Here is a 14032-nt window from a genome sequence, read left to right as displayed (position 1 = left end):
TTAATTTGTGTGCTGCTCAATAAAAAGGAAACATAGGCTGTTCTTATTCGTCTGTACAATTTAGTTGCCTCTTCAAATTTGCCACTGCCACGATGGAAGGGAAGCAAAGTGATAGTGTTCCTATCACAACTGGTTTTGTCATGGAAGAGGCCTGATTTCACCCAGGGTTTGCCTCTCATCCCTCTCTCACAGTAGGTTAGCTCAAATCAATTGTAGAGGTGCACCATTCCCGCTGCCTTTTAGGACTCACAGCCCCATTAGAATTTTTGGACCCAGACCATGTGCCTCCTAATAGTTTCACAGAAGAGATAATTTTACAAGATTTTGTATTCCCTCCTGTGAAGACTAGAAAGGATATAGCTGGAATACCGAGAAACTCTTCTATTTAATGCAGACCTGTTTGTTTTTTTTAGCTCTCTGGCTTACTCTACCCCATCCTTTGTCTGTCTGCTTCTTTTATGCCATTGGTTCACAGCTTCTGCTCTAAGCATTAGAAATTTTGCCCCAGGCCCATCTGTTTTTCCTTAGACAGTCTCCCCCCACCCCTTCAAGTTTGCACCTTCATCACATTCTGGTTCTTCAAGTTCCTCCTTATCAGTGTCTTCTGTCTACCCCATCTCACTTCCTTTTACGTGCTCTCCTGCCTTTCCATCTCCTATTCTTCTGCCTCGTTTGTCTTTAAGCCTACCAGGCGTTTTCACAGCTGTACTCTTTCATTAGCTGACTCTCTTTCCGCAGTTTCTTTTCTTCTCCATCTCCTCTGACTTCAGACTCTATTTTTTTCATCCTTTACTTACTTTGTTTTCCTGCTTCAGCTCAGCAGTATCTAGGCTGCCTGTGTTTTTGCTTCCTACTTCTTGTATTCTGTCCCGGCTAGAGTGGCGGTTGGTGGCCTCGTGTCAGTGGGGCAGTGGAATCCACTCTAGGTTTTAGTCCGAACTTTCAAGAAGCTGTCTAAGGTGCTTCAGGTGCCACTGCCCGACTGCATTCCAGCCTTCAGTCTCTCTACCTTCACCACACATGTTGGCACACTACTAGGGCATATGTGATGATCTTTCTCAGTCAACCAGACCATTCACTTCAACTCACAGAAGTGGACTATTGTTAAAAAAACAAAAAAAAAACCTGTTGCTGACCATTTTCCTCTACCAGTAAATTTGTGATGAAGTTTGCCCCACTGAGCTCCTTTGAGGTAGGGTGTAAATGTAATAATAAATAAATTCAATAATAAATAAAATTGCATCACACTAATAATACTATCTCAGTAAGCTTTATGCCTTAGTGAGGAGTTGAATTTCGGTCTCCCTGAGCCAAGTACAGCCCTCTAGCTACTGTGCAATGCTGGCTTTTTTCTTCTCCTTTTAGCTGCTGTATCAAACATGCGCACATGCACTCAAATTACTATAACATGAAACAATGCAGTGTTTGGCACGACACAAACATTTCCAGATAGTTGGGTAACTTGCCAGAGCTCTTCATATTGTGTTAACCTATTTTCATGTCTGAAATAAGCAAGAATGTGAAGAACAAAGTGTTTGCTGTTCCACATTGCTCCATTTTTCTTATATTGTTCTGCTGAATGCTGGAACGATTTCAAGTGGTTTTATTGTCTTCTCTGTGTATCCTCCTCTCCATCATGCAGAAGAAAGAAAAGTAAGGAGTGCATTGTTGCGCCAGCAACTGCAATCTTCTAAGTTCTCACATCGATAAGCCCTGTATTCTCCCTTCTGTCAAACCAAGGCAGGATAGAGACATAATGGAATGTGTGAGTTGTTGGTTGTGGGTGTCACCACGGTGTAACTACTTAAAATGTTGACTTACTATTTAAAGTTCTATTTGCCATTTTCAAATATAAATACTAAGGTAAAGTACACAAGTAGTTTCACAATACTTCTAGAGAATTACTTAAATACATATTGAAATTTATACATGTCCATCAACTTAATCAGTGAATTATAATAAGGCATATGAAAAATATCCTCTAATGGATATTGTGGTTTCTTTCCCAGTAATTTGTAAATCAACTTGATTCCCATAACATTCTTAAATTCTTATTTGTGGTTAAAGGACTCCTAGTGACAATTCCCCTAGTGCAGCGTTTCCCAACTAGTGGGCCACCAGATGTTGTTGGACCACAATTCCCATCTTTCCTGACCATTGGCAATGCTGGCTGAGGCTGATGGGAGTTGTGGTCCAACAACATCTGGTGGCCCACTAGCTGGGAAAGGCTGCCCTAGTGCTTCCTTTTTTTTTTTAATGGTACAGCATTACTTCTGCACCTTTGTTAACATTGCAGAGTTCTAAGGGGCTTTGTGTACTCTGGCTAAAGCTAACCATTTTTGTTCACATTGGTGTGGGCATAATGCTGTATTGTGCTTAAGTTATGGAAAGAGAAATGAGGGAGAATCATGTGGAGCCTTGCTAGTCCATCAAGTCCTAACCAGGACCTAGGGCAATGATGGTGTGGGAAGGTCCCACAGGAGTAGCCCATATGATAGGAAGATTCCTTCCACATTAGGGAAGAATGGAGTCTGTGCCTTTAATATCTCAGCAGCTCATCTGAATTCACACTTAACATAGTATACTTGGATGCATTGTGCCAAAGCATTTCCCACAATCCAGTGCTGTCTGTCCTTATTTTCCCCCTTCTCTTCAGTTTTCACAACCACAGCAATTTTCTCATATTTTGATGACCCAACTCCTTTCTTATATATGGTCCTGTGTTTAATCTTACACAATAGCTTGAACTGAGTAATAGCAGTAATAGTAAAAGTACTTGAAAATATTTCATTTTGTCACCAGAATTTGTTCAGTGCCATATCTTGCCTGTACAAATTCTGCATTTTAACTGCAGCGCTGTAGAAATCTTGAGTTCTTCTACAGACAAAAATTCTGGAATGTTTAAATAACAGAGATGGTTTGAAACCATGTCCATGAGAGATTTGTTTCCTATTGGGATTGTGAGGTCTGCTTGCCCCTTCTTGAGCCTCACCCAGCCTCCTCTCTCAACTCAGAGCAAATTACTGAAGCTCAGAGATGAGAAAGGGCTCCTTATCTTCTGTTTTTAAAGATGTTTTGTCTGAGTGTGTGTTAGAACGTTTTTCATGTTTTTGTTTGCTATTCTGGGCTCCTTCTGGGAGGCAGGGTTGGGATATAAATACATATATAAATAAAATAATTGCCCAAAATGCTGAGGGTGTTGGTGGTGAGGGCAAGCCATTATTTGACTCTCTTGCAAGCCCTCCTGGATATGGTTGCTGCACATAGAGGTCTGTACTATATCTTTGGAATTTAGATTTTAAAGATAACATCAAAGATAAACATGGTAATTTGAAGAGTTCTAAGAATAGATTTCAACAGGAAAATAGACATTTAAGATTCTAGAAGCTGTAGATTGACTTCCTCCACTTGTGATTCTGTTGTGCCAGCCCTGATGAAAGTGAATATGGGAACAATACATGTTTTCCATTTTATAGGTACAACTATGGAGAAATAACCATTTTCATTAGCTACAGCTATAATTAAGGCTTTCTGTATGTTTAAATTTAGTTCGTAGGAACATAGAAAGCTGCTTTATTCAGAGCCAGTCAATCTAGCTCATTATTGTCTACACAAACAGGAAGCAGCTCTTCAGAGTCTGACAGAGTCTCTCCCAGTCCTAGATATTGGGGATTGAACTGGGGACCTTCGGGATGCACTTTACCACTGAGCCATTCCCATTTATTCCTTGTCTTGCTATAAATTGGCTACTTTGCAATTACATGTGAACACTGAAATACCCAAATGCTTAGCTTTGGGCCAATTTATTTATTTAGACTATTTCTATACCACTTAATACATAAAAATATCTCTAAGCGGTGTACAAGAAAAAAAGAACATGAAGTATTATAAAAAGTACACAATGAAGCCATAATACAAATAAACTCATACTTAATACAAATTATTAACAAATAAATATACCAACACAGCAAATTCCATCACACTTCCCCATTTAGTCTCTTCTGCTGGATGTTCTCTAAAACTGAAGAACAAACCTGTTTCTCAAAGAAGGTAAAAACCCTTTCTTTGTTATTAGTATTAATTACTGTGGATTCAGTAGGGGACAGTGAGGTCCCTCTAAAATTGTTTCTAAACTTACCAGATCCTTCCCCACATCCCAAGGTTCTAAGTGTTTTGCCCTTATTAGGGACCTCCACATTCTCCTTGGACTTTTCTTTAGTAGCACTTCAGTGGCAAATATATGCATGTAACACTAATATCCAATGGGAAGCCAAACCTATTGAGTAGATGATAGAATACGTGTTTTTCCCATATCTGCAACCACCATCTTACACAGAAACCTTTGGTTTCTGTTAGCTAACCAGTTGGAATGCAGTGTTGTGTCATAATATACACCTTAAAACAATTAATTACAAATGCAACCAACATATTCTAAAGGTATCCTTCAATTTTGGGATACAAACGCTTTGGTACAAATTCAAACTCTAAATTAAGCAACTGAATTCTTGCAGTATGAAATAAGACCTTGAAATTTATTTATTTATTTATTTGATTTATATACCGCCCGACTAGCAATAGCTCTCAGGGCGGTGAACATAAAATAGCATAAAAAATACAATAAATAACAAAATAATACTAAATAATACAATCAAAAATCCAATACAATAACATTTTAAAAAGTAAATCAATATAACTTAAAATGCTTCAGAGAATAGGAAGGTTTTGACCTGGCGCCGAAAAGAGAGTAGAGTCGGCGCCAGGCATACTTCCTTGGGGAGACTGTTCCATAGTTCAGGGGCCACCACTGAGAAGGCCCTAGATCTCGTCACTACCCTCCGGGCCTCCCTGTGAGTTGGAACCCAGAGGGAGGGCCTTTGTAGCAGAACCTAGTGTACGGGCCGGTTCATATCGGAAGAGGCATTCCGCAAGGTATCGTGGTCCCGCACCGTATAAGGCTTTATAGGTCAATATCAACACTTTGAATCTGGCCCGGAAACATATTGGCAACCAGTGCAAGCGGGCCAGAACAGGTGTTATATGCTCGGACCGCTTGGTCCTTGTCAGCAATCTAAGAAAACTAATATCCTATGTATAGCTCTTGCTGGTCCATTGGTAAGTCCCACTGGTTTGAATTAAGCATGTATTTAAATTGATGGGACTCCATGTACTTAATGTTCATCTGGATTGTACTGTTAGAGACTATAGTATTACTGCAACAACAGATGGTAGGTTTCTTTGCAATTTACATTGCCTGTTCTTTTTTCTTTCTTTCAGAGCACCTACAGCCCCAAAACCTGATCCTGTTCCGGTGCAGCAGGTAAGCCCCACACATTAAATCCAGGGTCATATCATTCATATCCTTGACATCCATCTCTTAACATGTACTGTTTGAAGAGCTCTTCCAGTGCAACATGGCATCCCCTATGTGCCCCCCAAAAATGGTGTTTCAAAATGTTTATCTTGACTTATAAAGCCCTATATTTGGTTTCATTTTGAGGCTGACTAAGTACACCATACTGGGCATGGCCACTTAGGTGCTAGGATAATACAGGAAAGCAAAATTGAGTACAAACACAAAAATACATATGAAATGTCTGTTGCAATCAGTACCAAACAATGTACATCATTCTGCATCTAGTCCATCATTCTCTTGTATCAAGTTATAATGCCCAAGGCCTTCTGAGGGCTTATGGAGTTCATGAGTCCTTGCAATTGGAATTTAGTGCCCAGCTGGTTTCAATTGAAGGCAGTTTTGCAGGATCTTTGCACTCATGCTCATATACAGCTGTGACTTCAGTCTCGAAAGTATAGAGGCCTAGATGTTAAGTCACAGTTCACACAATAGCTACAGAGGATAATGCCAAGGCAGAAAGAATAGCTTCTTCAAAGGACCGTACTTGTGAAATGTGACCCAAGGATATCTTCCCCCTTCAGTAGCTGGACACTTTTTTTTGTCTGATTTGACCATTAGTTCAAGACCACCTTATTAAAAACAAAAAAACCCACTTGATTTGGAAATAGTAGGTATTTCATACCCTATTTTGAGAGTTCTCTTTTCAAAAGAAATATATATGTTTTCCTTTTAAATAAGAAATAAGGAGTAGTGTTGTGAAGCTTGATGTTTCTGGCTTAGTCAGACAGCTTAGCAAATAGATATGGACGTTCCGGACAAAAGTGCACAAATTTTTCCTGTACCATTTAAAAAAGCAGCAGCTGATTATTTGGTCAAAAAAAAAATAAGCAGATCAATTATTATGAGAATTCATCCTTAAATATCTTCCATCAATTTCTTATCAATGTCTCCATCTGAGACATGGAGAATCTACCAACACCCATTCTCAAAGAATTTGAGGAGCACAGTCACTGGGTCATCTGCAAAACCGGCAACAGATTCCTGACCATCCCAATCGACCAAGCCCATGAACAAAACAATGAAGTGGTCAAGGGTTCTCGGGGTGCAGTTGGACTGACTGAGAATCCTTCAGCCTTCAGGAAATGGATGATCTCAGAGCCTGAACAAGTAAGGTTACTGAAGGAGTCTGAAGACTGCTACCTCCCAAAAGAAGCAGACGGAGTGTGGCTATCATAATGAAGGATTTTCAACACAGAGAAGGTTTAAGTAACAGGCTTTGAGTCAGGTTATGAATGAGCTTGGAAACCCTTTCATGAATGATGGTGATGAATTATTGGCTGTAGACACACAGAATATTTTGGATGAATCTGTGGTGAACACAGTGTGAACAGTACATAGTCTAGGAAAGGATCAGGATGACAAATATTGCAAAGAAGTTAACTGATTGCACATGCTCCATTCATGAGCCAATTAAGAAAAATGCCTTCCCTCTCTTAAATTGTCCATAGCCAGAAGCCAAGACAAAACAAACGGGAGAGATCTCCTTACTCAAGAGAGATGTTTCTCTGTTCTCTCACCTGTACATTGTCATGTAGCACAGGGTAAGTGGCATGAGTACATTCTTCAGCCATATGAACCATCCTTTCCCCCTTTACTATCTGATGGTGGGAAATTGCGCTTAGGAAAGAAATCTGAACTGTTGGAACATTCTGGCCAAGGACACCCAGAATGATTCTCCTGATTCCATTGATATGAAGCTTCTTGATGGAGCTGCATTTGCTCCCCATTACCAACATTGTGACATTTGATGAGTATGGTGATGAGGTATTTGTTCCACACATCATAAAACAACTATAAAACTCCAAAAGAGTTGATATAGTATGGGACGCATACATCCCCAGCAGCATCAAAGAATCCACTAGAGAAAAATGAGGAAAGGGTATTCGGAGAAAGGTTTCAGGTAAGAACAAGCTCCCAGGAAACTGCACCAACTTCTTACATGACCCCATCACCAATGAATAGGAACTTTTTGCATTCCTTTCCAACAAGATTGCCACTGTGGATTGCCCAAGACAAGGAAATCATCATCAAATGTGGTGCCACAGCTATTATTTGAGGAACCAATCGATCCATGGTACGGTGTGACCACGAGGAAGCAGATACTATGCTGCTCATCCACGTACAGGATGCCCTTCTAAATGGCTGTACTAACTGGTGTGCACTGTTGATGCTGATATAGTGGCGATTCTCACTGGCAAGTTCCATCACCTGGTCACCCTGTGCCAAGATGTGAGCATTTGGTACAGGTAAGATGTTACATATGCTATCTACGAAGACCTGGCTGGGAGAAATCCTTGACCCTCCTTGTCTTCCACAGTTTTGTGGAATGCAATACCATACCATCATTCTTTGGATGAGGACAGAGGTCAGTGTGAGAGGCATAGAATTGCTAAGGTAGAAGCTGATAATATTTCCAGCTGCTGGAACGCTTCACCATTATCTTGTATGATCAGATCAGTGTCCTGAAACATGTGATTGAAACCAGAAGGGAACTGTTTTGCCAGAAGGGAAAGACAATGGAAACATTTCCTCCAACTCAGGATGCACTATTGCAGCACTCAGAATAGGTTACATATCAAATTGGAATATGGTGCACCAGTGAGCAGTGTGAACAACACACCCCAAATCCAGAAGGTTGCAGCTGGACTCTCAATGGGAACAACCAGTCGTGGGTTCCCTTGTGGAGCATGTTACCTGTTGCCTCCAACGCTTGCAGTGAAATAGTCAAATGTAGCTGCAAGTGTCAAAGTGGAGGTGGCAGTAGGTGCACATACAGAAAGGCTACTTTGAAGTGCACAGAACTCTGTCGTTGTCACTGTGGGAAGTAAGACGAGCATAAACTGCATGTGCTGTGGTGTGTGATGGCAATGCACCATCACATTTACAGTTGATATAGAATTGTATAGTGTTTTCATTAATTGGTACATTAACAGTATTGTTCTTGCAATTTTTATGTAGTTTAAATTTGGTTCCTGTCAAAAAAAGGAAAGCTACAGCAATGGGTAGCCTGTAGGAAAAAATGGCACTTTTGTCCGGAATGTTCACATCCATCTCCAATTAGATCTTAAACTGGCTGAATGGCTTACTAGTAAGAATATAAGAAAAGCCCATCCAGTCCAGCATCCTGTTCTCACAGTGGCCATGCAGATGCTGTGAGAAGCCTGCAAACAGAACCTGAGTGCGGAGGCAGAACTATACAGCTAGTAGTCCTTGATAGCCTTATCCTCACCCATCATTACCTCTTACGGCTCTGTGTGAAGAAGTAGCAGCCAAGACCGTGCATGTGTCTAATAGTATTTTTAGCTCCCTCCTCCCTTTGAGTCCTATGTAATATATCAAACTGCTTTTGAAAATCATCTTAATTCTAAAAGAGGTTGGCAATGAGTTGTGGGAGACTATTGTTCAAGAAACACAAGCCCTTGGCCACATGGCAACTGCTGAAATGGTTCTTCAGTCTTGGCCCAAAAAACTAAAATATTTATGATGGAATTTGCATCTTCCGCTATTTATCTCTGGTCCTTGCACTGGGTGAGTCTCCTTTTTTCTCTTAACACTAGCGTTCAATCAACATTCATTGGGGTTAATTTCCAGCTCATGCATGTTCAACTTTACTCCTCAACAGTGCATGCCATGTGTGTAACTAGAACTAGTGCTTTATAAGTAGAGCTGTGTAATGGTAACCCAACATTACTCATCAGTTTGTATTTCAAGATGAAATTGGTACACATGACACTGATATTTTGCATGCCATTAGTATATGTGCTTATGTGTGTCTGTGTGGCTTTCTTGTGTATTTTTGTTTTGTTTTTATTTTACATAGGTAGAGCCTAAGGAACTAGTTAAGCCTGTGCCCATTGCATCCACAGTCGTACCCAAAGTTTCTTCCGCAACCAACATGGCCTTCAATAAGGCCCCAAGACCCTTTGGGTCTGTATCATCTTCCAAGATCACTTCCATTCCATCGCCATCGTCTGCCTTCACTCCAGCTCATGCGAGTTTTTCATCACATGCTTCCCCTACACCACTGGCTACTGTCACGCCTCCCCCATTCACCGCCTCCGGACTGCATGCTAATGCAAAGTCTAATGCTGATCCGCGTTCACCTGAGCTGAGCGCTGCTAAACCTGCAGTTAATGTCCCATGGCAGCCCACACACTATGCATCCCTGAACACCTCTTTCAACGACAATGCCCAGGAGGTGGCAGAGGGGCAGCGAAGAGGATTCAAAGAGAACCAGGGTGACAATAAGCAGCAAAATGGGTAGGTGGTTTTAGGGTGTTTTTTCCCCTTTTGATGGTCTTGAAAAGTTTTTCCTAGGCAATTTATTGATCAATCTTTCTACCTTAAGAAATAGTTTTTTTTAAAAAAAACTTCTCAAGGCAATCTACAAATACTATTTGGATGTTTATATAATATAATTCTTACTTGGTTTTAAACCAGTTTAATTGTCACGGTTTTTCTAAAAGAATCCTGAGGGTAGTAGTGGTGAGAGTTCTGTGAATTGTGTAAGAGATACCTAAGCCCCCCCTTACACAATTACAGTTTATGGTGGTTTCCAGTGGAATGACTATTGAACAATGCAACAGCCTAAACATTGCCCTTTTGTATGTTTGGTTTTATATGCTACAAGTGGGACCTGGGATGAAATTCTGGATTGCTCCTTTTCAGTGTCATCCTTCATAATACTCTCTTCTGCTCTCCCTCCTATCCAGTTTTCCATCCTCCCATTCCCAAACAGACAGCATTCCATAGTAACTGAGCATGCTTGGTTGTCATTGGGCTGTTTGATTCAGGGTTTTGATTTTTTTCTAAAAGTATTTTTTGTACTTCTGCAAAGCTTGGGGTCTTCCTGAACCTGCTGACACATCCTTCTTTTGAATGGGTGGTGCCATTTTGGTTACTTAAGCACTGGCGCTCACTCCTGATCTTTGGAAAGGAAGGGAATGATTGGTAGTCCCTCCTCCCCAAAATGTTGCAAAATGAGCTCCAATTACACTGGGGTTTTGTTGTTTTGTTTTAAGTAAAGAGATTTGATAGTTCGTTGTGCTGGCCTTTGAAGCCCAGCAGCATGACCTGTGCTTCACAGTGTGATGTAAATCTTGGTTTTGTAAAGAGAAAAGTAGGCATCCAGTAATGGAAGTTGTTTTGTTCAAGATTCCTTTGGAATTATGGGAAATCATTCAGCCAGTGACAGGAGACTGAAGAGGAAATAACATAATTGTGGGCAGTTACATACTGAGAGTTTTAACACTTCATCCTGAGAAATGGCAGATGGAGAACTTGTCCTGTAGATAATCAACTGCAGCGAAACTGTCTCTTTTATGGGAAACTCCATTACATGTACAATTCTTAAATTTAAAAAAGTCCCTGTAATAAAAATGTATTTGGCAGTTCATATCTATCAAATGCATTGTGGTTCTTGATTGTCAAGTGCGAGTCTCCAAAAGTCTGTACTTAATCAGGAGTCGGAGACATGGGAAGAAAAACACCAGGAAGTAGTCAAGGAAATAGTTGGTGTGAACCAGAGCTAAGAAGATTGTTCAGTCACTGTGACCATCACAACAGATCACTCCTGAGGAAAAATGCTCTTTAATTTGGGGGGGGGAGTGCTGCCAGGACTAATGAGATAGACCTAGTTCTAGGAGAAGGTGCTTCATAGAGAGATATAGCAAAATAAGCATTTTTACCTCATTCTGTGCATGTGAACTCTGAAATCACCACCACCATCATATTCAAATGTATATAGCCTAAGTTCGTAAATGCTTGGGACAGAAAACGTTTGACCTTTGTGTCTGGAATACCCCCCTCCCTATAATAGCACACTTGTGTTGTTGTTACATGCCTTCAAGTCGATTATGACTTATGGCAACCGTATGAATCTTTTTTTGGATATATTCATAGGGTTTTCATGGTAAGAGGTATTCAGAGATGGTTTACCATTGCCTCTCTCTAAGCCTACAGCACCCGGTATTCCCAGGCAGTCTCCCATCCAAGTACTAACCAGGCCTGACCCTGCTTAGCTTCTGAGATCAGATGAAATCGGTCATGTTCAGGGTAGTATGGCTGTAGCGATAGCACATTTACTTCAACAGAATGCCTACAACACAACCCTTATGCATCTTACGTTGCACAGATGGCATAGCAATTGTTACTACTCTTTACGAACAGATGATGCTATAGTTCCACGCTATCTAAAATAGAGAAGAAGAGTTCCTGACAACTCAAAGCAAACAAAGACATAAATATATCTTGGCAAACTATTTGCAGCCTTCCAGGAAAAGTTGTATTTTACAAAGACATGGAAGTTGCCTTTCAGCTATAGTAATTAGCATTCAAATACAACTTATAACTAAAATGATGTTGTGCTGCCAAGGCTAAAACGATCTCTTTCCCCTACCCCTGCAAACTAAAAACAGCTTTCTGCCTCATAAATTTAGCGAACAGGGCAAATTTTTGTCATTAGATTATATAACGGTTTGCACAATTTTTGTTTTGAGTATTTAAATTGCTTCATGTACATTATCTCCAGAAATTCTTACAACAATATCATAAAATAGATCAATAACATTATCTCCTTTTTATAGATAATGAAGTGGTATTGGTTTGTTTACGGACACATAATAAGGCTGCTTTCACACATGGGGCTGATTACGTTAGTTTAACAGATTAAAAAGGTAGTGCTTCTGTCCTGATGTCTAAAATCCTGTTGCGTTAAGGAACAGCAGCTTTTTCAGCCGATATACCGGCATTTCGCGCAACTGTCTTTCACACAGCTTGTTTTCGTCCCTCACCCATGCACACTGTTCCTCACCGTGTAGGAGGTCTAAGATCTCGTCCCGTCGCCATGAAAGCCCTCTCCCTTTAGGATCTGACTTTTAAAATTGTTTTAGTTGTATCAAGACGGGTATGTGTGGGAAATGCTGCTGCTGCTATCTGCACCGATGCTGGAATACCGGTACAACGTTCATCAGGCAAAAAAACCCCACCCGCGCAACTAAAGAGCAGGAACGCACTGCATGCTGGGATGCCTGTTAAATGAGCGGCTGCAGCTAGCAATAAACTCCTGCAATCTTCCGGGCGCTAAACTTCCACTACATTCCAGTAGAATTCTGGAGCTAGCTTGTACGTCATGTGAAAGATAAAATATAATGCGCAAATTACTAGGTAAGAAATGGTCAGAATAATGGAATAAAGTGCAGTGTGAAAGCAGCCTAAGACTTGAGCCTGGTACTTTCTTGTTCATTCCCCCTAAACTGTACCAGCTTCCAAAGGTTTTATAAACAAGTGTTATGAATAAATAACTAAAATATAGAAGTAGGGTGATGAGCCAATGTGGTGTAGTGGTTAGAGTGTTGGACTACGACCTGGGAGACCAGGGTTCAAATCCCCACACAGCCACGAAGCTCACTGGGTGACCTTGGGCCAGCCATTGCTTCTCAGCCTCAGAGGAAGGTAATGGTAAACCTCCTCTGAATACCACTTACCATGAAAACCCTATTCATAGGGTCGCCATAAGTCAGGATCAACTTGAAGGCAGTCCATTTCCATTTCAAGGTGATGAAACTAATTGAATCCATATTACCTCCTTTTAAAAGCTTTTCTTAATTTGGGGTGTGTGTGTTTGTATATATATATGTGGGTGTGGGTGTGTGCGCATATATAGCAAAAATCTGCAGGTTAGTATCAGCACAATCTAGATACTTACCTTAGCAATTTTATAATACTAATTATTCAAGGCCTAGTTGGTCTTTGTGTATATTCAACGATATTATTAACCAAAGTAAAAAAAACACCCTGTAGACTTGTTGGGCTTAGCTGTACTGAAAATATTATGGTTTCAAATGATGCTCAAGCAATTATTAGTGTGACAAGAATTTGCTTACACATGAGAGATCTAGTGCTGATCAAACAGCAAGATGTCCTGCCCTTTTTACAAATATATTTAGACCTCAGTAATACAATCTGTTTACTCAAGGTCTTCTTAGTCAGTAGTATGTCACATCTATACATGCAGTGTACTTTCAAATTAAGCACAAGCAATTTCAGTTCATGCTTTTGTTCTTTGAGGCCATAATTTGAGTAATAATAATAATAAATCTTTATTTTTACCCCCCCCCCCTTTTTCCAAAACTGGAACTCAGGGCAGCTTACAAATAAAAACTACACATAGGTAAAAAAACATACAAAAATATACAATTAAAATAGAATTAAACTATTTGTGACATTAAAACCATGAAACATACACTTAAGATACTAAGACAATTTAAAACATTAAGAATAGGACCATAGAACAATACAACAGACCTTATGAGGCCCTATCTTAAACATCTTCTAGTCCAAAAACCTGTCGGAATAAAAAAGTCTTTGCCTGCCGACGGAAGGATAGCAATTGCTTCCAGAAATTGGAGACTAATACAGGTAATAATTTTATTTCTTTATTAATTATTTGATTTATATCCCACCCTTTCTCCCAACAGGAGCCTAGGGCGGCAAACAAAAGCACTAAAACAAACTTTAAAACACATTAAAACAAAGCATCTTTAAAAACGTTTCTTAAAAAAAAACTTTCAAAACATCTTCTAAGATTAAAAGCATTTTAAAAAAGGTTTAAAAACATAT

General features: G+C 40.0%; 1 protein-coding gene and 1 pseudogene across 10 annotated transcripts in view; one reads left to right on the top strand and one right to left on the bottom strand.

The window, feature by feature from the left end:
* PDLIM5 (PDZ and LIM domain 5) overlaps nt 1–14032 on the top strand; it is a 186392-nt gene that overhangs the window by 83507 nt on the left and 88853 nt on the right. For 6 of the 10 annotated variants that reach the window (XM_061582996.1, XM_061582993.1, XM_061582995.1 and 3 more), the window contains 2 exons: nt 5275–5317; nt 9234–9673. In XM_061582996.1, coding sequence (XP_061438980.1) covers nt 5275–5317; nt 9234–9673 — 483 coding nt within the window. The remainder of the gene's footprint in view (nt 1–5274; nt 5318–9233; nt 9674–14032) is intronic. The other 4 variants (XM_061582998.1, XM_061583000.1, XM_061583002.1 and 1 more) reach the window with 1 other exon arrangement.
* Nucleotides 11366–11484, bottom strand: LOC133364605 (5S ribosomal RNA; annotated as a pseudogene).

Source organism: Rhineura floridana, chromosome 9 (assembly GCF_030035675.1).
Source record: "Rhineura floridana isolate rRhiFlo1 chromosome 9, rRhiFlo1.hap2, whole genome shotgun sequence".
NCBI classification, from domain to species: domain Eukaryota; kingdom Metazoa; phylum Chordata; class Lepidosauria; order Squamata; family Rhineuridae; genus Rhineura; species Rhineura floridana.
The sequence above is the reverse complement of the archived record's forward strand: the minus strand, read 5'-3'. Positions and strand labels throughout refer to the sequence as shown.